At 52.2% G+C, this 26,646-nt stretch overlaps 14 protein-coding genes across 14 annotated transcripts; 4 read left to right on the top strand and 10 right to left on the bottom strand.

Moving 5' to 3' along the window:
• Positions 1-951: 951 nt before the first annotated feature.
• Positions 952-1,910, top strand: CKM354_000800300 (uncharacterized protein; the record flags this gene model as incomplete). Its single annotated transcript, XM_044803368.1, has 2 exons — positions 952-1,128; positions 1,188-1,910. 2 exons carry the CDS (start codon positions 952-954, stop codon positions 1,908-1,910), a joined length of 900 nt encoding a protein of 299 aa, XP_044659303.1.
• A 55-nt stretch (positions 1,911-1,965) lies between these two features.
• On the bottom strand, positions 1,966-3,393 carry CKM354_000800200 (uncharacterized protein; the record flags this gene model as incomplete). The annotated part of the gene is made up of 2 exons (XM_044803367.1): positions 1,966-3,117; positions 3,178-3,393. The coding sequence occupies 2 exons, from the start codon at positions 3,391-3,393 to the stop codon at positions 1,966-1,968; spliced, it is 1,368 nt and encodes a 455-aa protein (XP_044659302.1).
• A 1,921-nt stretch (positions 3,394-5,314) lies between these two features.
• On the top strand, positions 5,315-7,808 carry CKM354_000800100 (uncharacterized protein; the record flags this gene model as incomplete). The annotated part of the gene is made up of 8 exons (XM_044803366.1): positions 5,315-5,965; positions 6,023-6,061; positions 6,112-6,215; positions 6,267-6,346; positions 6,399-6,472; positions 6,525-6,669; positions 6,722-7,039; positions 7,096-7,808. 8 exons carry the CDS (start codon positions 5,315-5,317, stop codon positions 7,806-7,808), a joined length of 2,124 nt encoding a protein of 707 aa, XP_044659301.1.
• Positions 7,809-8,075: 267 nt separating this feature from the next.
• On the bottom strand, positions 8,076-9,428 carry CKM354_000800000 (uncharacterized protein; the record flags this gene model as incomplete). Its single annotated transcript, XM_044803365.1, has 2 exons — positions 8,076-9,326; positions 9,384-9,428. The coding sequence occupies 2 exons, from the start codon at positions 9,426-9,428 to the stop codon at positions 8,076-8,078; spliced, it is 1,296 nt and encodes a 431-aa protein (XP_044659300.1).
• A 962-nt stretch (positions 9,429-10,390) lies between these two features.
• Positions 10,391-12,016, bottom strand: CKM354_000799900 (uncharacterized protein; the record flags this gene model as incomplete). Its single annotated transcript, XM_044803364.1, has 3 exons — positions 10,391-11,164; positions 11,218-11,446; positions 11,499-12,016. 3 exons carry the CDS (start codon positions 12,014-12,016, stop codon positions 10,391-10,393), a joined length of 1,521 nt encoding a protein of 506 aa, XP_044659299.1.
• A 637-nt stretch (positions 12,017-12,653) lies between these two features.
• CKM354_000799800 (uncharacterized protein) lies at positions 12,654-14,391 on the bottom strand (the record flags this gene model as incomplete). The annotated part of the gene is made up of 4 exons (XM_044803363.1): positions 12,654-12,878; positions 12,932-13,752; positions 13,805-14,060; positions 14,137-14,391. 4 exons carry the CDS (start codon positions 14,389-14,391, stop codon positions 12,654-12,656), a joined length of 1,557 nt encoding a protein of 518 aa, XP_044659298.1.
• A 1,679-nt stretch (positions 14,392-16,070) lies between these two features.
• On the top strand, positions 16,071-16,694 carry CKM354_000799700 (uncharacterized protein; the record flags this gene model as incomplete). Its single annotated transcript, XM_044803362.1, has 1 exon — positions 16,071-16,694. The coding sequence occupies one exon, from the start codon at positions 16,071-16,073 to the stop codon at positions 16,692-16,694; it is 624 nt and encodes a 207-aa protein (XP_044659297.1).
• Positions 16,695-16,894: 200 nt separating this feature from the next.
• On the bottom strand, positions 16,895-17,686 carry CKM354_000799600 (uncharacterized protein; the record flags this gene model as incomplete). Its single annotated transcript, XM_044803361.1, has 1 exon — positions 16,895-17,686. The coding sequence occupies one exon, from the start codon at positions 17,684-17,686 to the stop codon at positions 16,895-16,897; it is 792 nt and encodes a 263-aa protein (XP_044659296.1).
• A 395-nt stretch (positions 17,687-18,081) lies between these two features.
• Positions 18,082-19,299, top strand: CKM354_000799500 (uncharacterized protein; the record flags this gene model as incomplete). The annotated part of the gene is made up of 1 exon (XM_044803360.1): positions 18,082-19,299. One exon carries the CDS (start codon positions 18,082-18,084, stop codon positions 19,297-19,299), a length of 1,218 nt encoding a protein of 405 aa, XP_044659295.1.
• Positions 19,300-19,818: 519 nt separating this feature from the next.
• Positions 19,819-20,691, bottom strand: CKM354_000799400 (uncharacterized protein; the record flags this gene model as incomplete). Its single annotated transcript, XM_044803359.1, has 1 exon — positions 19,819-20,691. The coding sequence occupies one exon, from the start codon at positions 20,689-20,691 to the stop codon at positions 19,819-19,821; it is 873 nt and encodes a 290-aa protein (XP_044659294.1).
• Positions 20,692-20,809: 118 nt separating this feature from the next.
• CKM354_000799300 (uncharacterized protein) lies at positions 20,810-21,643 on the bottom strand (the record flags this gene model as incomplete). The annotated part of the gene is made up of 1 exon (XM_044803358.1): positions 20,810-21,643. One exon carries the CDS (start codon positions 21,641-21,643, stop codon positions 20,810-20,812), a length of 834 nt encoding a protein of 277 aa, XP_044659293.1.
• A 247-nt stretch (positions 21,644-21,890) lies between these two features.
• On the bottom strand, positions 21,891-22,733 carry CKM354_000799200 (uncharacterized protein; the record flags this gene model as incomplete). The annotated part of the gene is made up of 1 exon (XM_044803357.1): positions 21,891-22,733. One exon carries the CDS (start codon positions 22,731-22,733, stop codon positions 21,891-21,893), a length of 843 nt encoding a protein of 280 aa, XP_044659292.1.
• A 250-nt stretch (positions 22,734-22,983) lies between these two features.
• CKM354_000799100 (uncharacterized protein) lies at positions 22,984-23,895 on the bottom strand (the record flags this gene model as incomplete). Its single annotated transcript, XM_044803356.1, has 1 exon — positions 22,984-23,895. One exon carries the CDS (start codon positions 23,893-23,895, stop codon positions 22,984-22,986), a length of 912 nt encoding a protein of 303 aa, XP_044659291.1.
• Positions 23,896-24,056: 161 nt separating this feature from the next.
• Positions 24,057-26,296, bottom strand: CKM354_000799000 (uncharacterized protein; the record flags this gene model as incomplete). Its single annotated transcript, XM_044803355.1, has 5 exons — positions 24,057-24,203; positions 24,381-24,583; positions 24,854-25,801; positions 25,859-26,162; positions 26,219-26,296. 5 exons carry the CDS (start codon positions 26,294-26,296, stop codon positions 24,057-24,059), a joined length of 1,680 nt encoding a protein of 559 aa, XP_044659290.1.
• Between the last annotated feature and the right edge of the window lie 350 nt (positions 26,297-26,646).

Below are 26,646 nucleotides of genomic sequence, written 5' to 3'. Positions count from 1 at the left end.
GCGACGTTCGACCGAGATGGAGAAGTGACTGGCCGGCTCTCTGCTACCTATTAGCATAGCTGCGACCCGATTTTCGTGCCTTTAATGGCTCTGAACGTAGCCGACTCTGCGGAGCAGGCATGTTTGGGTGAGGCCACAAATTTGTGATGAAGATTTGGTGCTTGATGAAGCTTGATCGACTATTTTCATGATATTCTTCGACTCTCGAAACTGAGATGAGATTCCGCAGCAGTCATCAATGCGATGAGCACGTCCTACGCGATGTTGAGGGCCCATGTTCTACAATCGTCTTCCTGGATCCACTCTTCAACTTTGGCTTGTCTTGTGCTATCATGACACCGGCACGATCTGATGTAGTCGCCTTTTCTGTGATGTAGCTCTATCAGAACCAATGCACTTGGCCTTGGCAATATAGAGCTCGGATGATCTGTGCAAAGTAGAGGAAGAAGAGGATGCGTGAAGTCTGGAAAGCGCAGAATCCCGGCTATTTTAAGAACGCCAAGACTTTCGAGGTCATCTACACCTTACCCACGCTTCACGACTGCCTCATCTCGTAAGGCAAGATTGTTGCTGGGAAGCATCGGAAACACATCAAGCTTAAGAGCACAAAGCTGTCACCACATCGCATCATATGTACGAGAGGATCATGCCATCTCCGTATTCACTCAAGGAACGCCCATGATAGATGACCGTAATCTTAACTAATCCTACGAGCCACAAAAGGCCCAGAATAGACACAAATCCTTCCCTTCCCTACCCTGATCTGCGTTTCGCAAGCTTGTCCGGGTACAAGAAGCACAGTCGCAATGGCAAAGAAGAAACAACACAGACCGAGAGCTATGCAGTAGCTTCTTTGATAACTATAGCTCTGCCTCATCAGATGACGACGCGTCCTTCATAAGCATTTTTTTGAGGCCTGGTTGCATGAGATCGACGACCTCAGCTCTTACGATGGGAGAACGACCAAGGCAGGATCTACTTGCTGGACTCGCGGCGATATATCAGTCTCGGGACTTTTCGGATCTGGTGATTTTTGGGAGAGAGGGTACGAGGCATGCGGTTCATCGCGCGATTGTGTGTCCGAGGTCAGAGTTTATTTATCGAGCTTGTAAGGAGGGGAGATGGAGGGTGAGATATACCGAATAGCGCTGTGCTACCACAACTTCAATTGCTGATCTCAAGTTCAGGAAGGCGTAGAAGGACAAATAACTTTACCAGAAGACGATGAAGTCGTGAGACTCATAGTAGAATACTTCTACCTCCTAGACTACGACCCCATTATCCGACTTCCGGATCCAACGACTCCAGCTTCAAGACATAGTTCCGACGCAACAAGTGTACGGACCGATGCAGGAAATTACGGCCACGTATACGGAACATCTGCCATCAGCGCATTCGGTGGCCCAGCATCACCATTCTCACCACCTTTCAGGGCACGAACAGATTCTGCTCTGACAATGCATGCGATGCCTCTTGGAGCGACAGAGTATACGGCATACAACACCAACCAGCCCAGGAGGCGCCAGCAAGCAAATCGAAGCATGGTGACTAACCCACCCGAGCCTTCACCGCTAGCAACGCAAGAACCGCACCTGGTTCTGCATGCACGAATGTATGCTGCTGCTGAGCAGTACGGAGTTGGCGGGTTGAAAGCGCTTTGTCTTGATAAGTTCAAGATTCAATTGACTCGACACTGGGATGCGGTTGAGTTGGCGGAGGCGATTCATGTAGTATATTCGTCTACGCCAGCCACCGACAAGGATATGCGAGAAGCAGTGGCAGATACGCTGGGATGGCATAATCGCTTACTCGATAAGCCCGAGATTGAGGTTGCGATATTGGAGATCAATGGACTGGCGTATGAGCTGCTGAAGCGCAGTAGGAGGGCTGAGCCGGAGTATATGGAATAGCAAGATGACATTGAAAATGATTGCGGAGATTCCAATTCATATTGCTACGTGATCATCATCGCGCTAAAAAGTCCTGCCTTTCTGCGCTGGGGCCTTCGCCTGCCGCAGGCGTAGGAACCTCGTCGTCCTTCTTCTCTTCGTGATTGATGAAAAGAAACGACAGAACCACGATGAATGCTCCTAGCCAGTACCATGGCCCTGCTCTCTGGTTGTCCAGGATAATCTGGCCGATCAGAGATAGCGGGATCGTCAGACTCAAGCCGACAGTAACGACGATAGGCGAGGTCAGGAGCACTGCGTATGCCCATGCGATATCTCCTATTAAGCTGCCTGCCGAGTTCAAGAAGACGACCAGCGTCACTTCTCCAGTTGGAGGTAGCTGAAATGTTTCGGCGCCCGTGTAATGCAGAATAATGAGTCCAGGCCAGGCAATGAGGACATTGATGAGGCCCACGAAGCCGAAGAAAAGCGGCATGTCGACTTTGCTTTCGTCGCCGATGCGTTTCTTCATGAAAACAGCATAGAGACCATACATGACTGCGGAGAGGAATGCGATAAAGTCTCCGATTGCAATCTCCTTCAGCGACTTTTGCGGGAAGTCTCCGCGGTGTTCATCGTCGTTTGTCTTACCAGACAGATCCAGACACGAGATGAGAGTGATTCCCGCCAGAGATGCGAGAACGCCGAGCAGTTTGCGGACTGTGAAGCGCTCGACTCTGAACATGGCTCCGAAGATGAGTGTGAAGACACTGCTTGTGCTCGTGAGGATTGTGGACGAGGCTACTGTGGTGTACTGTAGACACGCTGCCACAAAGTAATTGGCCAGAAACCATAGAGGGCAGAATTCCAAGCTCAGCCGCGCGGTTTGCATCACCGTCAAAGGTGCCTCAAAAGCAGCCGAAGGTGGAGTGCCCAAGTCCTTGCCGCTGAGCACCTGGCTCCCTTCCACGGGCTCATCCAGGAGTGCGCTTGTGCTGCGCAGTATTGGACTTTCGTGATAGTCGCGACCATTGTCTCCCTCTTCCTGCTTCAAAGCGGAGTAATTGCCCTTTGCGCGCATGCGCAGCTCGTCTATCCATGTCCTAAGTGCTTCGGGATTTTCGCGCCACCTCTTGATCAGTATCGGTATCAGTGGAATAATGAAGAATGCTGTGTTGACGTAGGTGACGAGGTAGGGCTTCGAGTAGGTATCGTCGGAGAAGATCGACTGCTCGTATGTCAGTGTGTTGTCTCCAACGTGTTGGATCGGAAACTAAGGGGGCCGTACGCTCGCAAGAAAGTTGGTGCTGGTCCAGGCGAAGATGGTGACGGTCAGCAGAAAGAGCCCAATTGTCCTTCGCGCCCATCTACTGGACTTGACAATGCCGTTCGTAGTAGGGGCGCCGCTTCGCACGCTCGAAGCAATGTTACTGCGATGATCTCCCAAGTCCAGGGCAGGCGGCTCGAATCGCTCGTTGGCGGCAGGAGGCACAAGGGCCGACATCACGGTGCGCAGGATGTGTAGTCGCCAGGACTCGGAGGGCTCGCAGGCGGTGCGAAAGTGTTCACGTCCATAGGAGGAGGACAGCCGGTGCAGTGTGCGGACGCTGGCAGTTGGTCGCGTAGCGAAGATAAAGAAGCACGCGGACGTTCGCGGGCGGGTATCAGGCCCACCGCAGCGAGCCTGACATCCACCACGCCAAACGCCAAGCCTCCTATTCGTCGGTATCTAAACGAGAACGTTTCGTCCATGGTTCTGCTCTCTTGTCCTCCGATCGTCACATTCGGCCAAAACATCGATTCTACTGTTGTGAGATGTTGCTGTGCTGTGAACATCGCGCTGACCGAGCAACGCTATGCGTGGCTTGCATTCTAACCGTACCCTGCACGCTGACGACTGACCCAAGTCCAATACATCCAGCCAGGGCTGCCACGCTGGACATGAGTATGCACAGTCGTTGATCACAATCAGTACACCGCCTGACTGTTGGACGATAACGCGCACGAATGCCTTTCCCGTCGGATTCCTGTTTGCGCCTACACTGGTCACCTACACCCACGTTCAGTCCACATGACCGAATCCTCCGGGCTTTCGCTCTTGATCGCTGGTTGCAAGGATTTCGAGTTCACACTGCTGTACGGTTTCAACAGATTACATCAAAGCTACGGCACGCTTGTCGAACTTGTGTACTGACAGAGCACAGTTGAGATGTCATAACAGTAGCTCCATGATCCACAGGGTCACTGTATAGGGCTACACTAACAGCTCTGATGAACAAGATACTCTGCCGGAACCACGAGTAACACTTGCCAAAGTCAGGCAATGGACGACGGTTTCAGTCTGCATGTTTGTACCGATTGAGCTGTCGTCTTGAGGAAAGTTTCTGGTGGCTCGTGAAGGCTGCGGAGGGGAAGGCGACACACGTGGCCTGGCCGCCGCACTAATGCTGCAAGCCCTGCATGCTCTGTTCGCAGCGCTGGCTTTCCGCTGGCCGCTTTGAGATCAATGAGATCGGTAAGATGCAATATCCTTGAGCGATGTCGTGGATACGCGGTTGATGGAGAACGTGAGCTGGTCCGCGTTGACAGAAAGCAGGAGCGGAGGCTGCGGAGCTCTTTCCGCACCAATGAATGAGATCTCACCCAACCAAGCTCTCCTCCTCTTTTGCTTCTAAGTTAGTGCGAACTCATGTCTCTGTTCCAGCCAGCCACACGACATCAGCCCATCGCTCTGCAGGATGTATGGGAGCGTATCGTGCCGCTACGGCCTCGCCGACATGAGGCGCCTGCCACGGGGAGGAAGTCCGTCAATCATGCTTCGGCCGGGCTGTTCACTGAGGGCATCGCACGCGAGAGGCTACGCATGCTGCATGCCCCATTGTCCACTAACAATTGCTTCTAGCTGACGCCTCCACCACGAGTGGCACACAGCCTACGCCCAGCCGACTGTAGAGATCAAATATCTCTTGCTCTTGCGAAAGAAGAACACGGCCAGGAAGACAAGGCGTTCGACTCAATGGCTCTTGGGGACATGACTGTCGAGCATCTCAGCGGTCCTCGAAGCAAGACTATAACGTGTCGATCGGGAGACCAGCGCCGTAAGACAGCTCTTCATGCAAGCCACTGTGCCATCAAATAGCTGAAGCAGCCACAAAGACTCGTCCAGATGCTGCAAGAGGCTGTAATTCTCACGTTGACAGATCCGACAGCTCGCTAGTGTTCGTGGCGCTTCGCAGTTCTGTGAAAGTACCATAGCTCCAATGGCGAGCTGAAACATGCACCAAAAGGCCATCAATTGCCTTACACTTAATCTGCAAAGGCGCCAGCACCCTTCTCTCTTCCTCACAACAATTTGCTTTATTGTCTTTACTAACAACAGAGTGGTCCAACGTTAGTTTGAGCCCTGCGTATCTCTATCGTGCACCATGGCGCCGGTGCGGGCCATCTGGACCAGGATTGTATACATTCTCGATTTCTTCGTCCACGGATCTCAGAAAGTCCCAGGTTTCGATACCAGTACTGCGCTGCAAGTTCCTATCAAGTCTCCAGAAGCCACAACGAAAGGAGGCTTTCCAATCTACAACCCACCAGACGACCTTGATGACGTTGCTGATCCTACATTCATATGCAAGTATCCAGATTACCGAAAGGAAGACGGCTGGGTTTCCTGCAACACGAATGGCAACAGGACTTGCTGGCTGAGGAATACCAAGACTGGCCAGACGTATGATATCGACACCAACTACGAGATTGATGGCCCTAAAGGAATCGTGAGACAGTATTACCTTGAGCTTTCAGAGTCCACTCGCAATCCCGATGGCGCCGGAGACGTGTATGTTCAGCTCTTCAATGGCAGTTTCCCTGGGCCGCGTTTGCAAGCTTGCTGGGGCGACGAGATTAGAATTACAATCAACAATACTTTGGTGAAGACTGCTTCTGAGCCAGGTAATGGGACTACGGTGCACTGGCACGGCTTTCGACAATGGAAGACTGGCCAGATGGACGGAGTCAATGCTGTGACTCAATGTCCCATTGCACCTGGAGAAACGTTCACCTATGTTTTCAACGCAACTCAGGTAACACGCTCTTTGCTTCAGTACATCTTCAGGTATCTATGCTGACGGCATCAATAGTATGGGACTTCCTGGTATCATAGCCACTACTCTCTCCAGGTGAGTGGAACAACCATTGGCCATTACACCAAATCTGACAGAAACCGCAGTATGCAGCAGGCTTGCTGGGAGCGTTCACTGTCTATGGGCCGATGTCTAAAAGCTTCGACCATCAAGTCGCTCCCATTATTCTAAGCGATTGGCTGCACATGCCGTATGGACTCCCACTTTCTGCACTATCAGTCGTCACTGACCATTGTTGTAGCGTCTTCGAGAAGTGGGAATGGTCTATGGTGACCAAGTGTGGTCGTATCTACATCGACAATATGCTGCAAAATGGCGTCGGCAAGTCCTCTGCGCACTCTTGAGATGGAAGATTGTGGCTAACCGATCAAAGGTCAATGGCCTCTTCTCGATGCATCCAAGCCTGTTCCCGAAGGAACGAAGTTCAATGAGGTGGTGTTTCAGAGAGTATGTTGCATGTCGAATTACACAACACGAGATAGAGCTAATCTGCACACAGGGCGTTCGATACCTCATGCGTATCATCAATGGCGCAGCTGATACGACATTTGTGTTCTCCATCGATAACCATTCCTTCTGGGTCATCTCAACAGACTTTGTCTCCATCACTCCGTACTATACAAACAAGATTGTGGTTGGCATTGGTGCGTATAGACCACGATCATGTCGCCGAAGTGCGCTGATAGAATCCTGCAGGCCAGCGATACAATATCATTGTAGCAGGAGAACCTACCATACCCTCCGAAGACGTCAACTTCTGGATCCGCACATCGCCAGCCACTAATTGCACAGCTTTCAATCCAGGACCGCTGGACAAGAGTTGCAAACCCAAGAATCTTAGCTATCCGCAACCTGATGGCCGAACTGGCATCCTTCGCTACTCTTCGAACACAGACTTCCCGACAACTAGTCGACAGGAAAACATAACCCTTGATTGCATTGACGAGACGTACTACCCGGATGTTCAGACATTGTCACCAATTGTCAAGTGGAACGTCAGTGAAACTCGGCAAGGTAAGTCAATGACGATGCCATTATGGTTCATGACCATCGCTCTAACCACTCACCAGTCCTACCCGACTTCCACCTCGACTTCATGAAAATCAACGGCACGCCATACTACCCCTGCAAAAAGAACACCTCCCACTTCTACCTCGTCCAAAGCCACCCCATGTGGCTCAACTTCAGCGACCCACCCCTCCTCAACCCAACCCAAGACTTTACAAAGAAACCCTGGCTCACCGTAATTGACTCCGGCGACGCCGACGAAGACGCCTGGTTCCAACTCAACATCATCTCCGGCGCAGCAAAACCCAAAAACCCCTCAAAACCCCACCCCATCCCCAAAAGACCCAGCGCAGCCTACTTCCCCGGCCAACACCCCATCCACCTCCACGGCCACGACTTCGCCGTCCTCGACCAATGCGTCCCCGACGAATCCCAAGAATGCGACATCGCCCAAGCCAATCTCACACTCCATAACCCTCCTCGCAGAGATGTAGCTTTTCTTCCAGACGGAGGCTATCTGATTATCGCATTCAAAGCTGATAATCCTGGAGCGTGGATTATGCATTGCCATATCGCTTTTCATGCTTCAATGGGATTAGCAGCGCAGATTTTGGAGAATGTGAAACTCTGGCCCAAGACTTTTATGCCCGGGTGGGATGAGCCTTTCTTTGATATGTGTAGGGCTTGGGATAAATGGAGTCCGGACGATTCGAGTGATCCTTGTATGAATTTGCAGCCGGATGTTTTGCCTTTGCAGACGGATTCTGGGATCTGATCGGGGGCTGAGGCGTCCCGTGAGGACGTCACGGAAGTGGAAATGGAGAGCATTGATTGGAGAGTGAATAATTGGGAGCAATGATTGTGATCAAACTCATGTATTACATGGTGAGAGCAAAATATTGGCAGAATTCGCATATCTCGTCATACAAGCCGAAATCATCAAGACTACAAAGGTGTACATCCCTCGCCAATTTTGCAGCAAACATTAAAGAAATAGTCGCTCGTTTTTGTTTATCGCCGTCTCCCAGCAGAGCAAAATTCTCTACTGTCCAATAGCCTTCTTCGCAGCCTCAGCAGCACTCACAGCAACATTCTCAACCTTATGTGCTGCATCCTTCGCAAGCTCCGCGGCCTGCTCTTGAGCCTTTGCCAACTCCGCGTCCCATCGCTTCGTCATTTTGAGCACCATGTAGTACAACTGCACAACGCCAATGTGCACGCCATCCTTGGCTGCCATGGTAATGCCATGCTGAAGGAATCCTTTGACAACTTCGCCTTCCAAACCAGAATACATTCCCTTTGCGCCTTCGTCGCGAAAGATTTTCTTCAACGCGACGAAAATTCGCGTCTGGCCTTCGAGGAGTTGAGCGACGCGTCTGATGGCTTGTTTGACTTGGGTTTTGCGGTCCGCGGAGTCGTTCACGGAAACGTAGTGTTCGCTTGGATCGCCTTCTTCGGGGGAGCTGCCTGCCGCTTGGGCGCGCGATTTGGCGAGCATGACCGGGTACGTGATTGTGGTGGCAATCACTTTGGAAAGTGCTGCGACGAGGAAGGTCGCACTTGCATTGTCGCGTCTGTCCTTTGGCACGAGGCCTTTGAGGAGGTTGTCGACTGCGAATGTGATTGCAGGGTTGAGTGTTAGGATGAGCTGCGCACTGTAACCGGCCCAAAATCCTGCGATCCCCTTTTCGTTGCGAATCTGCAGAGCAACATCTTTCACGCTGAGTCTGTCGCTCTGAGAGGACGTCGTCGAAGATGTTGGATCTCTCGCAGCCACAAGAGCAGCCGTCTGCTGCCTGACCACAATGTTGGAGATTGGCTGTGTGACAGCCTTAGAAATCGCGCCAGCCAGGATTCCCACGCTCAATTCCTTCAAGATGGGCATTTGCTTGCCGCCCTGCTTCTTCAGCATCTGATCCCTCACGGCATTGTATGCCAAGAAGAACAAGAATGAATCTGCGATTCCCTTCACCACATCCGAATTCAACCCAGCATAGAATCCCTTCAGTCCGCCCTCACTCTTGTAAATCTTCTTCGCCGCATCGATAGGGTCCTTATACTCGGCGTCGGCATTACTAGCGGCACTCGGTGCCTCCTTGTCGCCTTTCAATTGCTTCTGCACTTGCATTCGCGTGACAATCGTATCGATCGGGTAGACGGTCGCCTTTGCCACTGCACTCGCAAGTCCTCCAGCTAAGGCATGACCCAAAGCCGGAAGAATGGGACCGACAGCAGCTCCGGATCTCGCGCCATATTGCTCTTCGGTGACGAGATGATAGAGGGTGAACGCGTCCTCGGGGGTAAACTTAGCGCCGTTGAGGCTAACGATTTGTTCATAAAACGAGCTCACAAGTTGGGAGTTGTATTCGAAGAAGCCGGCGGCCTTGCTTGACATCTTGAGAGTCGATGATGAGGAGCAGCGCGTTGTAGTCTACGTCAAAAGCTTTGAAAGGCTTTTTTGATAGATATACAGCTCTTGCTATTTCTTCTTCTCGCTCAAGATGTCACAGAGGCAATCGACACGGCTTCTCACGATTTTCTCCTTGACGAAGGAATGTAGTTTCGTCGTGGTAGTAAGAAGACTAGTGTCTCATCTCCCAGAAAGGTGTCAGCATCGACTAGCATTCCGACCAACGCCCCTCTCCGCGTCTTCCTCTCGTCGTTTGCGGCCTCAACCCATGCTCATTCATCTTGCATCCTCCCAGCATCGACTTCCATTTCCCCGCATTTCGGAAGCCTTGTAAGAACCCAGAATGGTCGTTGACTTACTTCGATTCGCTCGCTTGCCGCCAATCCTGGTCGCAGCTACAACTGCCCCAGGTCTTCCGGGAGGTTTCGTTCGCGTCGAGACGGTATCAATGGTTTGTGCTCCCTTCAAGAAAGAGGGGAAAGTGGTACGTAGAGTGAGGAGAAATTGTAGCTTGGCTGTGCAAGGACATGGTACGCACGACCGACGTGAGGTTCGAGCGGGCGGGCTGGGCGAGGATGAGCTCTTTATGATGATGCGAGCGAAACGCGCGACGAACCGTCGTCATGATTTCCCCAGACGAATCCCGGCAAGCGCGCATCTTGCCCGGATTGGTCCGCGCCTCGGCAGCCTTCGGTATGTGAGCCGAGAAGCCATACTGTTTTGAGGCTTTGCCTTTTCGCTATTATCTTCTGTAGCGTAACTCGCATCGATTATTGTCAGGATCTGCGAACACAAGACGCAAGACTGTATCATGATAATTTCGATACTGGGTATCTGAGTACCTCTGCACTGGCAGCAACCGCCGAACCAGCAATGATCCTTCCCTGCCACTCTATCGAAACACAACGCAATGCAATGCCGCCATGAACGCCAGTTTGAAATACATATTATCGCCCATTCGCGATGTTGATACTATTCGTGATGAGACACACAATCATCACGGAGAAGCCGTAAATTGCTAGTGCTAAGCTGCACTTTCGCAGTAATTCGCCCTTCGCTTGTCGGCCGTTACTGGAGCCACCTTCCTCGACAGAGGCGGTACGATCATACTCCTCGTCTTCTTCATCTTTGAGAAGTCGTTGGTGGTGCGGCGAATCTGGCGCGCTAATCTTGTAATAGAACAGTCCAGGCAGAATGAAGGAGATAGCCGTGCTTCCTGTTGATCCGACATACGCGAGTACCTTGTCCAAGCTGCTCACAGTCATAGCCACAATATACGACATGATGATAATGCATGTCGTCAGAACGGCGAAGCGTACTTCGCTCATTTCTGTCGGCGTCGGTCGTCCTACAGGTACCTTGCCAGTCAGGAGAGAGCTTCTCGACGGCGATCCTCTAGATGATGGCGCGGGAGTAAATTCTTGAGCCTGCCTGTTGACCGGACGCCACTTCAGCACTGCATCGAGTGAGGCGCGGCAGGGATGTACCTGCAGAGGATAGCTGAACATGACCAGAATCACTATGGCAGCCCGGCCGACGGTTGACGCCGCGTTCGGCACGTATTGCGCCACAATGTTCCCAAGGACATTGTCTCCAAATGTGAGGTATCCAGTGATGGCAACAAGAATGTAGGTACTGGCCGCAGTCCCTATACTCGCGGTGACGACAGCAGTGGTCCGTTTCGGGCTGTTGTCTGCGATCTCATTCAAGATCGAAAACATCTGTGGCTATTAGCATGCAGCCTCATCGCAAGAGTAATGATAGCCTTGCTCACATTTTGATGGCATGTATACGCGAATACAATGACCGGAAAGCTGGAAAGCGTAGAACCCAATCCTTGCCATCGGACCCAGTGCACCTCTCCCTTCTCGTGGCCAGCATCGTTCGCAATGAAATGGTAGACCACAAGAACGACCAAGTAAGATATGGAAACGAGCGCGACCATGGACGTATACTTCAAGCTGTCCAACTTGCGCAGAAATGAAAGTGGAATCACAACCAACCTGCATTCATGTTAGCTTGAACCGGTCGCTGCCCCTCAGTCCTCACACTCACATAAACGCTGTCACCCAAAACTGTCTGTCGACCAGGTACAACTGATCATTCACATTGCCCACAAACCCTCTGATAACGCCGGGCATGAGATCGCCAATAATAATGAGATATGACACGCCCACGCCGAAGCACTTCAGCATGATAGCCGCATCGAAAACGACTGCTGCTCCAGGATACGTGATCTGACTGAGCGCAAAGAATGAGCTCCCGCCTCTATCCAGATATCGCGCACATCTTGTCTGCAGATATAGTCCGAACCCGCTCGTGAGACCAGCCCAGCAGATGACAATCACACCCAGCGTGATGCCCATATTCGAGAGCGCATGAGGCATGGCGAGCACTCCCGCGCCCACGATTGTGTTGACGAGGTTTATGACCGAAGAGAGCCATGATGCCGAACCACCGCCGCCGTTCAGTTTCGAGTGTCGTGAACTCCTGCCACTTCGCGAAGAGGTGCTGTGCGGCCTCGAGCCGCCATGCTCGTCAGGCGAACCCGTGATCGCAGCGTAGGAGGCCATTGTCGAGGTCGTGTGGGCCTGTTGCCGTGAGGACACCGTTGCGCGAACCCGAGTCCTTTTCTTCTTCTGCTAGGTTCGGACGCCCGTCGGGAAATTCAAGGACTACCGCATGGGACGTTCGGTAAGCAGAGCGACACGAGCGCTCTTCACGACAGGGCGACTGTCTTGCGCGACCACGATTTGGAGGATTGGGTGTTCGTCGGGGTGGGCGGTGGAAGTGGAGATGATGTTGGGAAAACGCCATCGCAGCGTTGCCAGATGACATCGGCGGATGCCAAGGGGACGGGGGCCGAACGCCTTCCTCGTGTAAGATACGTTATCGACAGCAACATAATGTGGCTCACAATTGCCTGCTCAATGCCTTCATACTTCGAACGCAAGTTTTATGATTTCATCGTCTCTACGCATTCTTTCGCGTCAGTCGATGAGCTCCTCCATCATCAGCACAGGTCTTGCAAAGAATGAGAACGTCAGCACAGGATTGATCATAAAGGCGTTCGTATCGTAGCACTACGTATCACATCTATGGGTATGATCATGGTGTCGCTGCCTTTTCCAACAGCACCAACAATGCATTCATCTAGAAGCTCATCAAGCACGAATGCTGGTATGTATTGTGCTGTTTGACCATACTTCTCTAATATTTGTATCTGAACAGAGGTGACTTGTCACCAAGTCTCGCAAGCTGCTCCTCGTTGTACTGCCGTCGCACATCTCCCTCGTCGAGCTTGTCTCTCGACTTGTTGATTCGCCAGTACGATAGTTCGAGAACAACGACGCAGAATAGAGTCGCAACAGCAAAGCCAAGGCCGATGCCAAAGCCAGTGGGGTAGCCTGGTTTTTCGCTGTCGAGGAAGATATACTGGAATCGTTGTTAGTGCGAGTACTGCTTGCTGTAGAGTTTATATGACTTACCGAACCAGCGATTCCACCAGTGTTGCCAAGACAGATGTTGAGCGCGATTCCCATGGCCCGTTTTGTGTCGCCTGCCAGATTGCTCGAGATCCATGCTGAACCTGCTGGGTTCGTGGGGTATTGTCCGATGCAGATGAGCATTACCGCCAAATAGCAAGGACCAATTTGGTTTACGATATTCGGTGCAAGTGGGAGCAAGATGCAAAAGCCGACCAGAGCTACGGCCATTTGGCCGAAGATGAAGATCGCCCTCCATTGGTAATGATCGGAAGCCTTCGAAAGAACGATAGCAGAAATGGCACCTGCGACGTAAGGCGGAATGGTCATCAACTGGGCGTTGGCTGACGTGTAGCCCATCGACTTGGTAATGCTGGGCATCGTGAACTTGAGACCGTAGGCCAGCATCGATGCAGTGAAGAGGATGAAAGCCTGCATGTAAACCTTGTAGTCGAGGAGCAGATCGCGGAGGTAGGTCCATTTGAACTTGTCATCGTTCTCCATCGCAAATCGACCGCCCTCTTTGATGACTGTTTGGATTTCAAGCCAACGCTGCTCTTCCTGGTTGAGCCATCGTCCGGAGAGAGCTGGCGTATCCGGCATAATAAAGAAGCAAGCAACACCGATGAGAACCGTAGCGATGCCCTCGAGTATAAAGATCCACGCCCAGCCGGGTTTACCACCGACACCATCCATTCTCGCGATCGCGAAGGCGAGAAGGCCAGAAAAGGCGCCCGAAAGTGCACTTGCGCAGTAGAAAAGGGCGAGGCGAGTTTGCACTTGACGTTGTGCGTACCACCTCGTAATCAAGTAGACGGCACCAGCTAGGTCGGAAGTCAGCTCTCCATGATCGCATAAGCCAATGCATTCACATACGGAAGAAACCAGCCTCTGCGATACCGAGAAACACCCGGACAACCATGAGGCCCGCGAAGTTCGTGATAAATCCGGTGAAGGTCATCACGATACCCCATGCGAGCACCAGGATGCCGATATATGTGGACGGCCTTTTGAATTTCTTGAGAATGATGTTGGACGGAACCTCAAGAGCTATGTAAGGGACAAAAAATATGCTGAGAGCGATGTTGTACTGAATTCCGGTGAGATTGAGGTCGTCGGTCATTCCCTCTATCTGTAAAAGGTCAGATTATGCCTGCCACACTGCCACGACGACCCTGTCCTCTCCCTTCGCCTTTCTCGCCTCTTACCTTTGCATTGCCGATATTCGCGCGATCGATATGTGCAGCCAAGTACAGCAGTGCGAGCACTGGCACTAATCGGATGTCGATTTTTCGTATCATGCTCTTCTTCTTGTCCTCAGGGAAGTTTTCGTAGAAGTCTGCATCTTCTGCAGATAGACCAATGTTGGCATACTTGTTGACATTGTATTGCTCGATGATCTCGACCTTCTCGAGGTCCTTCTCATTGCTGGCCAGCGAGGCCTCATCATGTTCACGACCCATGATCGTTCCTTCCCAAAATGTCGGCTGGGGTTGGCAAGATCCTGAAAGCACTTCAGGAGAGTAAGTTTCTGCTGCTTCTCATGCCATACTCATATACCTAGCCTTCGCCAAGGACAAAGTGCAGAAACGTGCTGCCAATCCGACCCCAGAAGAGACGAACTTGCGGAGACCGGGGCGGGGAACCATGTTGGCTTGATATGTGTGGATCGCGGAGAAGCATTGTGGAGGTTGGCGGGTGTAGCCAAAGCACTCGCGTGAACATGTGCCAAGTTGGCCAAGTGGTAGGCGTCTGCGGAAAAGGCGTGCGGAAAAGTTGACTCGATGCGGAAATCGTGGCCCCATGCAATTTGACCACTGAGAGAAGACTGCTTTCGCGGAGAAGGTCCTTCGCCTTATCCGCGGATTAGTCAAGGCTGCTCAAGCGGCAATTAGGTTGTTCGACACACAGCGATGGGACGAGCAGTGTGAATCTTGCTGGGAGCACAAGCGGCACCTATCATACTGCGCAGCTTCGTTGCTTTTCCACCAGCCCGATGCTTTCACGAACGTCGGATTTTGATGCCGGTCAGCTCTCCCTTGACACATATAAGCCCGAGGCTTTGGTCTTGCCAAGGTATGTCTTGTCTCCACGACACTTTAGCTGCGAGACCAATGCAGTACCGGACATAGACAGTTCCCGAACTTCGCTAGCTCTGCGGACTAAGCCTTTGTACCATGCAGATTGCCACGTTGTGATGGTCCCATGGGATGATAAGTTCGAGTGAAGACGTCTTATGCGATAGTCGACATCGGGGGTGCTGCGTCATATACACTGAATGGTAGGGCAAGCCAGGCCACACCAGCTACGCGCTGGAAGTAATTGAATTACCCAGACACCAACTCTGAAGCACTCCAGTACTGTCGAGTGTGCGAACGTGCTCGCTCTTCAGAAGTTGAACATCTTTCCTGCTTGAGAAGGCTTTCACCGAAAAGCAAAACAGAGATCAGGATTAGCATTGTGAACGCTGCCGGGTGTATACGAGTGCTATTTCGATTCTCGTATCTCTGCCTTATGCAGCATATCAGAGGCACTCTAAGTCGACAATCGAGGCAGACGTGGACGCAAGCCCGGGCCGAGAGATCACAATGCGTAGCATTCTCCGAATTCCTGTGGTGCTGTCCGCAAGTTGGATGGCTCGCAGTGTATTCCTGCTCGGCTGCGGGCCTTTCGAGAATCGTTTCGTGATTGTGTCTCTCAACAGATGCACTTGATACTGGAATACAGCCGAGTGCCGAAGATGCAGGACATTTCCACACTGCTCCAATTACGCCTGCGGAAACGCAGCGATGTAGGCACCGCCGTTGGTCAATCCGGCTGGAGGTACTACCACCATAGCAAGGCTAGCGAGTTATGTTCTTGTGGAATGAGTCTGCGAAGATCGAAAGCTCGTGTGTGCTTGCATGTTCTTGAACAAGTGCTCCGAGACACCGGGTTTTGGCTTTCTAGGAGAAGGCACACGGGAAGCACAAGGGCGTGAAAGATCGTCAATTACGAATGATTACATGTGTCAGAAGATGGCGTCCTGGAACGTTGCCAGATGACATGGGCTGCCAAGGATTCCAGCACCTCAGTCGCGTGCTTCCCTGCCAGCACCTGCTCCACACTGCAGTAGAAACATATAAACAGCTGACAGCACACGATGGCTGCGACAAGCGAGACGGTGTCGGACACGTTGTATATGCTGGAGCAGCGACTGCAGCGCATCGACTATGCGGTCAACGGCGACAGCCCACAGACGCACGATGAGCAGCCAAAGCCGACAGCATCAGCCGCGGCGCGTCTACGACACCTCGAGCGGACATTAAAGGCGCTCTCCACAAAGTCTCATGCCGTTGCAGATGTGCTACAAATCCACAAGCAGTTTCCGGAGCTGTTCCACCCAGCAGACGAGAAAGTTGTACCGAGTACACTCCATCCTGCCGCGTTGGCACAGTTGATCCTTGCCCACGAGTCGCTGTATAAGACGACTTCAGCACAGCTGCAGTCACTGCAGGATAACAGCACGATTCCAGATTCAGCACCACTGGTCAAGCTGATTGGCTTGGAGCCGCGGCTTGAGAGGATCGAAGCGAAGCAGATTGAGCAGGCAAGGGATTTCGCAGAGCTAAGATTGAGGAGCACGAGACTGCTGGAGAATTGGTACAAGGTCGGAGTGCTGGATATGGGCGAAAAATGGACAGACTGGGAAGAAAGACTCAGAGATTGTGAGATTCTGGTTCGGAGGAGAGAGGCTGCAAAGAAGAGGGAAGAAGGCATGCAGTGAGGATGAGGCCAAATGCCACACCATATCCATTCATTACAGGCTGTCAACTTCTCGGTCGCTGTATCAGCCACACCAAGCCAACGCGGTACCATATCCATTGTCGACAGGCTGTCAAGTTCTCGGTCCCTGTGTCAACCATGCAAAGCCATGCACACTCAAGCCCTGCACACTCAAGCCCTACACACCCAAACACAACCCTTCTAGATGAATCCGCCTCCAAAGCTGGAACGAACCGATGAGTGACGGTGCATCCCACTATCCGTCCGACTTCCACGCCTGCCAACACTCCTCATCTGCAAATCATGCAGCTCTGACACCGCCTTGTCGAGATTGTTGCGAAGGTCGTTGCGCTCCCTAGTCAGATCTTTGATGATGTATTTCATCCCAGCAATCTGGTTCTCGGCGACTTTGAGAGTCTCTGCGACTTCCACCAGACGCTTCTTCAAGCTGCTCCATGGCCTCCATTTGCTGGTACTGAGTCGCTTGACAAGGGCGCGAAGCCGCTCGTTCTCAGCTCCCACCTCTTCTTGGAGCCTCTCGTTCTCAACTTCCAACTTTTCTTGCTTGGCCTCTTGTTTCTTGGATTTCTCGAACAGTCGCACTAGGTCCACCTCCATCTCTGCCATGGACGCGTTTCTGCGTTCGAGGTCTTGCTCTGCCTTCTCCAGTTGTTGGGCGAGGTCGAAGTTGAGGGCACTCAGGCGCGCGATCTCTTGAGCTGGGGTTTCGTGTCTTCCGAATGGAGTCGATGCTCTCCTTGCTGCTGTGGTGTTGAGCATCGTGGGCGCGGCAGTGTCGCTTTGGTCATAAGGTGGTCGCTGGAGGCTGTCTGGTAACTCATCAGTCTCACTGCTCGTTCCAATGGTGTAGTACGAATATGTGCCGTCAGAGTTCGAGGTTTGGCTTCTGTCGCTGCTGCGCACACCTCTCGAAGCTTTTAGCATCGTCAATGTACGCGGAAAGGAGCGCGCCAATAGAGCTCGAAACCTCATTCTCGCGAGGATGCAGGGTCAAGGTCTGAGCGTTGCGGCACCTGCACAGTCACTGCAGCAGACGTTTGCCATGTTATATCTTCCCACCACAGGCAGCATGTCTCAGTCGCATTGTTTGCTCCATTGAGGGAGATCTCGCACCTGCAGTTGCCTGCCGGCGGTGAGACAGACTCGACGTGATCCGCCATGTGCAGGAGGGCCGGGTGCTTGCAGTGAGTTGGTGTTGTGTAACATGGCTTGTGGATGCGCGCGCGGTGCATTGGAGCAAACGGCGCGCGTTCTTGCCAAACACGGGAATCTCGCCTTCACTTTTGAAGACTTGCTGCCTGCTGTCTGACTCCTACCCACCACCAGCACCGACTCAATCAAGGGACACCAGAACCAGGACGCTCGTTATGGCTCCGCAAGATACCATCACTACCATCGCAAGTACACCAAATCAGATCGCCCAGAACATCGCGTCGGCGAAAGGAGATGCTGTCTTCACTTCGGGCAAAGTTACAATTGCGATTCTTGTGCACAACGAGGACAACGACATCCTTGTACACAATGACTTCGACCTGAGCGCCTCCGCATCTCTGGCCGTCACCCATTTCCCGACCCACTACGTCGGCCTTCAGCCGTTTGCCGCTGATGAGGATGCGGACATATCTCTGAAGTCTCTCACAGAAGATGCAATTACCTCTATGCTCGGCCCTGTCGAAGTCGAGAATATGACAGTACTTTGCACTGTGGGCACAATCTCAACGACCAAGGGCGCTGAGATCTTCGCATTCGTCGCCACCCAAGTCGACTCCTCCCACGTTCCAGATGTGCTCATCAGTGACATGCAGTGGCTGCCGGAAGCAAGTCTGCAGAAAGTTGACCTTCGTGCCATTGTTTCGCAGCTCGGTGGTGACAGCGTGGGCAACTTGCTACGCGCACGCGCAGCTTGGAAGGAGGACCTGGACTCTTCTCTTGACAGTGTCCCAGACCTGGTTCGCAGTCTCCCATCGGCGTCATCAGCAACGGTCCCGAAGGCAGGCTCGACGTTTTGGGATGGCGATATCGAGTCCTCTGAAGACACTGGCTATGAACCTGATGCTGAGAGCTCGACTGACACCGATAGCACACTGGATGCCATCGACCATGACCAGGATCGATCACATGCGCGGGTCGAAGATCTACTCGATGACCTAGAAGACGCTGTGGAAGGTGTCGTCTACGGCAATGAATACTCGAACGGCAAGGGCGCCGCGAAGCAGTCGGAACGTCAACACTACAACAGCGTCTTCGGTGTCAAGATGACTGACGACGATGAAGTTGACGAAAAATACGACACGTCCAAGCCGATCGGCCGTCGTACCTTCCAGCCCGATCCAGCTATCACCCGTGGTTGCCGCCAGCCACGCAAGCAGCAGAAGAATCCGCCACTTATGGTTGACCCGTCGTATCACTGGGCCGGACCTCGCTTTGCACTCCCTGCGCAGAAGGTGGACGGTCGGCGTTTCGTGACCAAGCTTAACAAGACTGGAATCTCGATGGCGACGGACAAGGCTGTTACAAAGGGCAAGCTCATGTGGGAGGATTTGCCGAAGGTTGCAAGTGAAACCCGATTGGTCAGACGTGTCTGATCAGAGGTTGGGGAATCAAGATATGGATGCGGAGGCACAGATACCTGACTGGCAATTCGCCGTCTCGTACGCCCACGAGGCTTGCAGAGGGCTAATATATCGAACGTACAGTATGTGCGCACTTTTGCACCACGTATCGCTGGCGTATTACGGGCATAAGACACGGAATTTAAAGCAATTATCACTGCGAATGCCCCTCAAACACGTAGAATCCCGCGCGCTGACGACGTCAGGAAGGTCTAATCACGCATCGTTGCTTCGTCCCAAGACCATATGGAATGGCGAAGATGCAATGAGTGATCTGCCGGTTATCGATCCGGGGGAGATGGAGAGAGGAGATGGTCCCTGTTACTGATGCTGCTGAAGTTACACGTTCTGAATTTTACGATTCTGAAATGCTGATCGTGCGTTGTGCGACTATGTCGGCCTCTGACCAACATCGTCACAACTGAAAACTTGCCTCCAATAGGCACTGCTCTTGGGCTTTGCTCCACTCGTCGCTCCAATACCGTGAATTCACTACCTGCCCCATTTCTCGAGCCACCAGGCATCCGAGCCTGGGAAAGAATCAGGCAATTTCTTCTTTCCTTTGCCTGTTCTCAACTTCTTCGCCGTTTCACGTCTTTCCAGTGCCTGATTCAACCATGCTTGCGAATCATGTATATCGTCATCATCTTTCAAGGCATCAATCAATAACTCCAAATGCTCTTTCTTCAGCCTTCCACCTTCCTTAACTATTAGATCAGCGACCAGCCGCACTCTTCCCCAATGAACATCGGAGGGTTCAATGTTCCTGGGCCTTCTGGGGACCACGGGCGTTCTGTGGTCCTCGAGCATCGTCAATTCGGCCTTGGCCACCTGTAGCCTGTATTTCACGTAACATCTAGTTCCAGCTTGGATGTCAACAATCCGCACTCGATCAATCATCTGTGCTGGCAGCCTGTCCCAAGCTGCTCTCTTACTTCGAGTGGAGCGGCGGCGAAGAATGACCCGAAGGAACATCATCAGATCCAGAGGTCGATTCACGCCAAGCCAGTTGAGATATTCTTCGCGCACTTGCTTGGAGACTAGGGCGATGCTCTTGGCGTACTCATCCAGGAAGAAGACGTTGTGGTCGATATAGATGTACTCGCCGTGGGAATGTATGCGCTCGATGTGGCGGTCGTAGATCATTTCACGAATTTCGAAAGGGAGTCGGAGGAAGTCCTTGAACTCCCGTCTGGTGTTCCAAAAGTGGATTGAAGTTCGTAGTTTGTGTCGGGTCTTTTCCAGTTGCTTCTGCTTGTGTAGGATGGTCTTGGCTTGTTCGTTGACGACTGCCAGCTCATCTTCGGTTCTATCGCATTCTGCCTGCCAGCCTCGGACAACTTTCAAAGTTGGTAAATCAGCCATGTTGAGCGTATGTGTGTTTTGAAAGATTGGAGACGGATCAAAGTCTTGATATAGTGCATTTGTCGGAGGGAGCTTGGCGCAAATTGTAACACAAAATTAGGCTGCAGCACTGTCTGATTCACCGACATCTCGGCAGTGTGATGCAATGCCGAGTCAGATACAAGAACCTAGTCCATGCCTTTTCAGTGAAATGGTCCACAACCGTTCTTAAACGCGGGCCATTGTCTATCTCGTACTGCATCTCTGCTTCGAGATCTGCCAGACTCTGCTCCCCTCTCAACGCAGCGGAGATCCACATCAAGTGCGATCTCTGTAGACCTGTGCCTTGTTTGGCTATCATGGCGGCAACAAGCTGTAATGCGTCCCAACGCATCTCAATCCTTGACAGTGGCCGGCCAGGTGGCGTCCGCGGCCGATTCAACCTCATCTCGCCACTCGCCACCAACAATGTGCAAATACCCGGTGGAGGTATGTTTCCAATGTCAATCTTTCGGACGCGATTGAGCATCTGGGCTGGCACCCTAGCCCACGCCCTCTGTTCTACATATCGACTGCGGCCGTAGCACTCGAACGCGTTGACCATGGTAGGGGTCACATCACACCAGAACAACGGCCGATTCCAGCCAAGCCACGACAGAAATTCTTCTCGTATTGGCTTGGACACCAATGCCATCTTCATGTTGTAGGCTACGTGGGAAGACAGGTCAATGTCAACGTAGCAGGCATATATCATTTCCCGAATCTCGAGAGGCAGCCGGACAAATGGCGCAAAGGGTCGACGACGATGCCATTTTCGAATTTTCTTTCGCAGACGATCTCGGGTGGGTTGCAGCCGCTTTCGTTTTTCTTCCAGCCGCGCTATTTTTGCTTCGACCGCTGAGAGCTTGTTGTGCACCTTGTCATGTTGGGTGTTCAAGGTCCTAATCACATCCAGATTGGTTTCGTCTCCCATGGTGTCCGTGAAAGTTGGAGCTCAAAATGCTAGTCTGAATTCGGACGCTCGTCAGTCCTGTTATAGCGTGTTTGGCGTGGGGGTCTTGACGTGTTATGGTGACACGAACTTAGGCTGCAATGCTGCAAGACCCTCTCTGTGTGACCTCAATCTCGGTGGCGTGATGTAATTCCTCGCCAGATCCATCAATTCAGTCCCAGCTTCTCGAATCTCAAGCAGTAGTCGCTGCTCATTGCCGTCAATCCTCTCAATCCTCTGAGTCAGACAAAGACGAACCAGACTCTGAAGCAGATGTAGAGGAGCAATCCTCAAAGTTAGTCGAGGAAAATGGCAGCATTTCCAAGATTTTTGTTGTCTCGGCTTGTTGCAATTCGCTGCGCAGCCATGCCTGGGGATCAGTCGGACCTGTGTCAATTCTCGAGACCGCGAAAATTAAGTCAAAGTGCTCTTTCTCCACGGCCCCACCGTCTTCAGCTATGAATTTACCAAGGAGTCGTAGTCTCTCAAAACATACACTTGACTTGCCAGGGACTTGTCTCCAACGCTGTTTCTGGATCAGATCGTCGGTCTCTGTAAGCTCGATCAAGCTTACTTCACCGCTCGCCACATTTAGCCTGCAGTCTGCAGCTGCTTCAGGTCTGGCCTCAACATCAACAAGCTGTACGCGACGTATGATCTGAGCACGCATGCTCGGCCACACGCTTTCAATTTGGCCTCGGTCGATGTAACGGCGATATAAATAGTAGAGCCATCTGTCCACCACTAAGGGTCTGTTCCAGCCAAGCCACTCGATATATTCCTCGCGCACTTGCCTGCATATCTGAGCAAGACTTCGCAAGTAGCCCTCGTGGTAGCATGTCGTGTCCGAGTTGTAACGGTCGTAAATCATCTCGCGAAGCTCGCGGGGGAGGCGGAGGAATGGTGGAAAGGGCCGATTTTGATTCCACTTCTCAATTCGCAAGAGGAGTGGATCCCGAAGTTCGTCCAACTGTCGTAGCTTCTCTCGCAGCTGCTCGATCCGTGCATCGGTGGTTGCAAGCTCATCCACTGCTCCAGCCTGCATCACTTCCATGTTGTTCATGTCGCACATATGTGTCCGAAGCAATCGGCAGGAGGCAAAATGTTCTCCGAGGGCGGATGGTCTTTGTCAGAATGGCGCCCAGCGCAATCAGTGGAGACAGGAACACCTTCTGGACAGGGCTTCGGCCTCGCATGCTTGGGATTCTTGGAAGGCTGATTTTTTCTCGAGGACTTCACAGTCTACTTATGTTCCGCGGGCTTGGCGTTTATGGTAACACACACTGAGGCTGCAATGCTGCAATTCCTGTGGGCCCCCACCCTCAGTGGCCTGACAAAGTGTCAGCCCAATCGTCTCGGCTCTCGTCTTCCAGCGTCAGAAAGGTTCCGCTGTCCATGAACTCCTTGGCGTCACAATCAGAAAACGGCAGATTCTCGAGCCACCTCAACGACAACCTGGTTTCCACCTCGCGATGCAATCGTGCCTCCATGTTTTTATGTTTCGTCTGCGTGAACGCGCTGATTACCCATTTCAGATGCGGTAGCATCAGACCCAGGCACTCTCTGACGACCGCAGCGCCCAGAAGCTCCATGTTCTCCCAACAGACAAATGTCGTGTAAACGTTCCGCACAACTATAATGTGAGGCGATGGCTCGATCAGCTTCACTTCACCGCTGATGACGTGCAATCTGCAGCTTGCGAGTTCTCCAGGCTCGAATCGAATGTCAAGAAGCCGGACGCGACCGAGGATCTGCGTTGGGATGTTGAGTAAACTACTGCGCTTGACTTTACGAAACGTTATCCTTGGGCCTGGGTCGTTGTGGTGTTTAATTCGCAAAGGCAAGACAAGAGGCCGATGACGGCCGAGCCAGTCGATAACCTCATCGCGGATTTGCTGAGATACCAGCGTGACGCTATTCTTGCAACCTTCCGCGAAGGTCTCCGTGATAGGAAAGTAATGGCTATAGATTATCTCACGAATTTCCAGAGGGAATTGGAGGAATCGCTCGAGTTTGCGATTGAAATTCCAAGCGCGAGTCTGACGTTTTAGATGAAAGTCGATGTCGTCCAAGTCCCATCGCTTGTCTACCAGCCGCCGTCGCTCGTCTTCCAGTAGTTTTTGCCTGGCTGTGAGCTGCATGAGCTCTGCTTCGACCGCAGTAATCTCATCACGAGTCTTCTTGGTGCGGGCATTCAGTTTTCGAATAACTTCCAGGCTCGTTTTCGACCTCATGTTGCGTGTAAAGATCCAAGTTTTGGGGACTCATTTGACAGTGGGAAGTGCGGCAATCGAAGCTCGGCGCGTCTGGTAACACAGCAGCTGCGCGAGCACTTGCCGCGCAACCCCCCCAATCGCGGTGGTGTGATGTAATGCGTACTCAGATCCACCGACCTTCATGTGTAACAGTCCTCTGAGCCACAGTCAGAAAAGGGCAGCTGGTTGAATCCAGTAGGCAAAGACAATTCGGCTTCTACTCCACGACTGAGCTTCCGCTCCATGTCTTCCTTGACAATCATTGAGCCTACGAGCTGCAACTTTTCCTGGAATGTCTCGGCGACGCGTTGGAATTGCAATATTCCCAACCTGTTTGACGATTTGATGAATTGGACTTGCCCGCTCGCCACGTACAATTGGCAACACACATGTGCTCCGTCTTCAATTCGGATATCGAGACACCGTACGCGGCCAATAGCCTGCGCTGGTATGTCGGATCATACCATTCTCAGGATGTGATTGGGCTTGTGAAATGTTGATTCCGAGCCAGAACTGCTGTATTTGAGCTTCAGAGGCACGAGAAGAGGCCAACTGATGCCGAGCCAGTCGAGGGACTCTTTGCGCACTTGCTTGCAAACAAGTGCAATGAGTTCATCGTGAGCCCTGAGAAAGGTGTCTTGTGCGACATAGCGGCCGTAGACCATCGCTACAGGTGGACAATTAGGAGGGAAATAGTAGCCGTCTGATCTCGTCTAAGTGGACTCGCAAAGCATGTGCGTGGTGGCGCCCAGTGCAGGCGATATGTCATCCGGCTACTTATGATGGCCACTGATTGATGACGGAACATGGGCTGCATGCGACCATTACGCTCCTCCGAATATCTCCCCATCCATGGATGCGGGACAGAGATCCAGCATCTGCAATTCGCTTTGGCCAGCTAGAGCGAGGATACGATTGTGAAAAAAGTCGCTCTTACGGAGTGATTTCAGCAAGCTCGAAACCCAAAAACTATGCCACATCGTCTCTCGTGCGGCTTTGATCCCGTTGTGATGCACAATGACGGGTACTGAGTCAAGACAGATGTTCGAGAACAGCGGAACATCGGCCCACGTTGCATTTGCATTCCCGGAAGAATGGTATGGTGGCGAACCGCTTTGTAGGTCGGCAGATAGTTGCCCAGAGCGCGGCTTACAGTCGAATGGCGAACTGGGGTTTAGCTGCTCTGTAAGCGGTCGCGAGTAATGCAAGAACCGAGTATCTTGCTCCGAATTGATCGTCTGTTGCGTGACCTCCGACCAATAGTCCAGCGCTATCCCGAACTCATGTCGTCCTGGTGTAGTCCTCTCCATGGACTGGTGCGTGAAGTATGGCTCGATGGGATCATCGATCTTTGTTCCTTCCATCCACGACGGCTCGACGCTGCTATACGGCTTTCCTTCCCTCCTCATCGCTTCACGCTGGAACTCCTGCTCGCCGAAAATCGTGTTCCACACTGATTGATCTGAACCACGATAGATGAAGTCGGACTCATGCGATCCGTTATCAAATTCTTCGTGTGCTTTGATCTGGGAAAGTCTGTCATTAGCGTGGTTGAATATTCGCCGCATATCGCCCACGGTGCCGACGGCGATGCCTGCGTTCAAGTAACGCTGCCGTAGGCTCGACCAGCGATTTACTCCAACGATCGTGTCCGTGTTAGCACCGTACATATCCTTAGGGAGGGGAGATTCGGGCACGGCGTAGCATGCAACCGTGTGGAATAAATTTGGTGTGCATCTTTTCCCGGCTCCGAATACGATGGAGTGCTGGAAGGTAGGTGTGGAAGTGTCCTTTCCCATGCGTTGCGATGTTCGGAGGTCTGCACCTCTCGTCACTTTGCGCCACCGTTGTACGAGGATCTCCGGTGGTAGTTGGAGCCAGACATCTGGTAGTCACTTTGATCAGCAGTGTATCCGGCCAAGCGAGCCAGATGGAAAAGTACCGTATGCGTCCGCGACGAGCACAAGATCGTCATCGAGATCTTGTGGCAGTGCTGCGAAATACGTTGCTCCATCGGTGATCTTGACGAGATGGCTTCCTCCAGACATCTGGTCTTTAGTTCCCTGTGTTTTGTTCCATCCTAGCAACGTGGGTATCGGGTAGCCCAAAGCCGCGGCTGTCAATAGCGTCTTGCAAAGATTCAAGTCCGGTCGTGTTGCTAGTAGGACTACATGGACTTTGCCCGTCGTATTGCGACTCGCGACTGGGATCGTGGCCGGGCCGTACCAGGGGACAAATAAGTTCTGCTATGCGCTGCATCAGCATGAAAGTCCAGTTCTGGTGAAAGATCCTGTGTACTGACATCTGAACGAAGATACAAAACGCAAATTAGCAAAAGACCTGCGAACACAATCGGTGTCCGCCAATGGTGTCGGATCATGACACCTTTGGAGGTGTGGAACTGACGTGGGAACCGAGGACGAACTTCGCTAACTTAGTTAAAGGAATGCCCGCAATATAAGGTTTGATGTGACTAAGCACAAGTCTCCACTGCGTTATGTCAGGCTTGGTAGCCAATAAGAATACGCTCATTGGAGGAGGCAGTGAGTTCGCGCACTCTGCAATCTGAATTTCTCAATATGGTTATATACACTGATATCAGCTGTGTCTGCATAACCAAAGTAGTATCAGCTCATAACAGAGATTAGCGATGGCTGCTTGGCTGTCTTACAACACAGTACCCCCAGTCTTAGCCGTTCCTAGGTTGACCACCTCTCATCCATTTCCATC

Source organism: Cercospora kikuchii (genome assembly GCF_019650295.1).
Source record: "Cercospora kikuchii DNA, contig_00005, whole genome shotgun sequence".
Classification (NCBI taxonomy): domain Eukaryota; kingdom Fungi; phylum Ascomycota; class Dothideomycetes; order Mycosphaerellales; family Mycosphaerellaceae; genus Cercospora; species Cercospora kikuchii.
The sequence above is the reverse complement of the archived record's forward strand: the minus strand, read 5'-3'. Positions and strand labels throughout refer to the sequence as shown.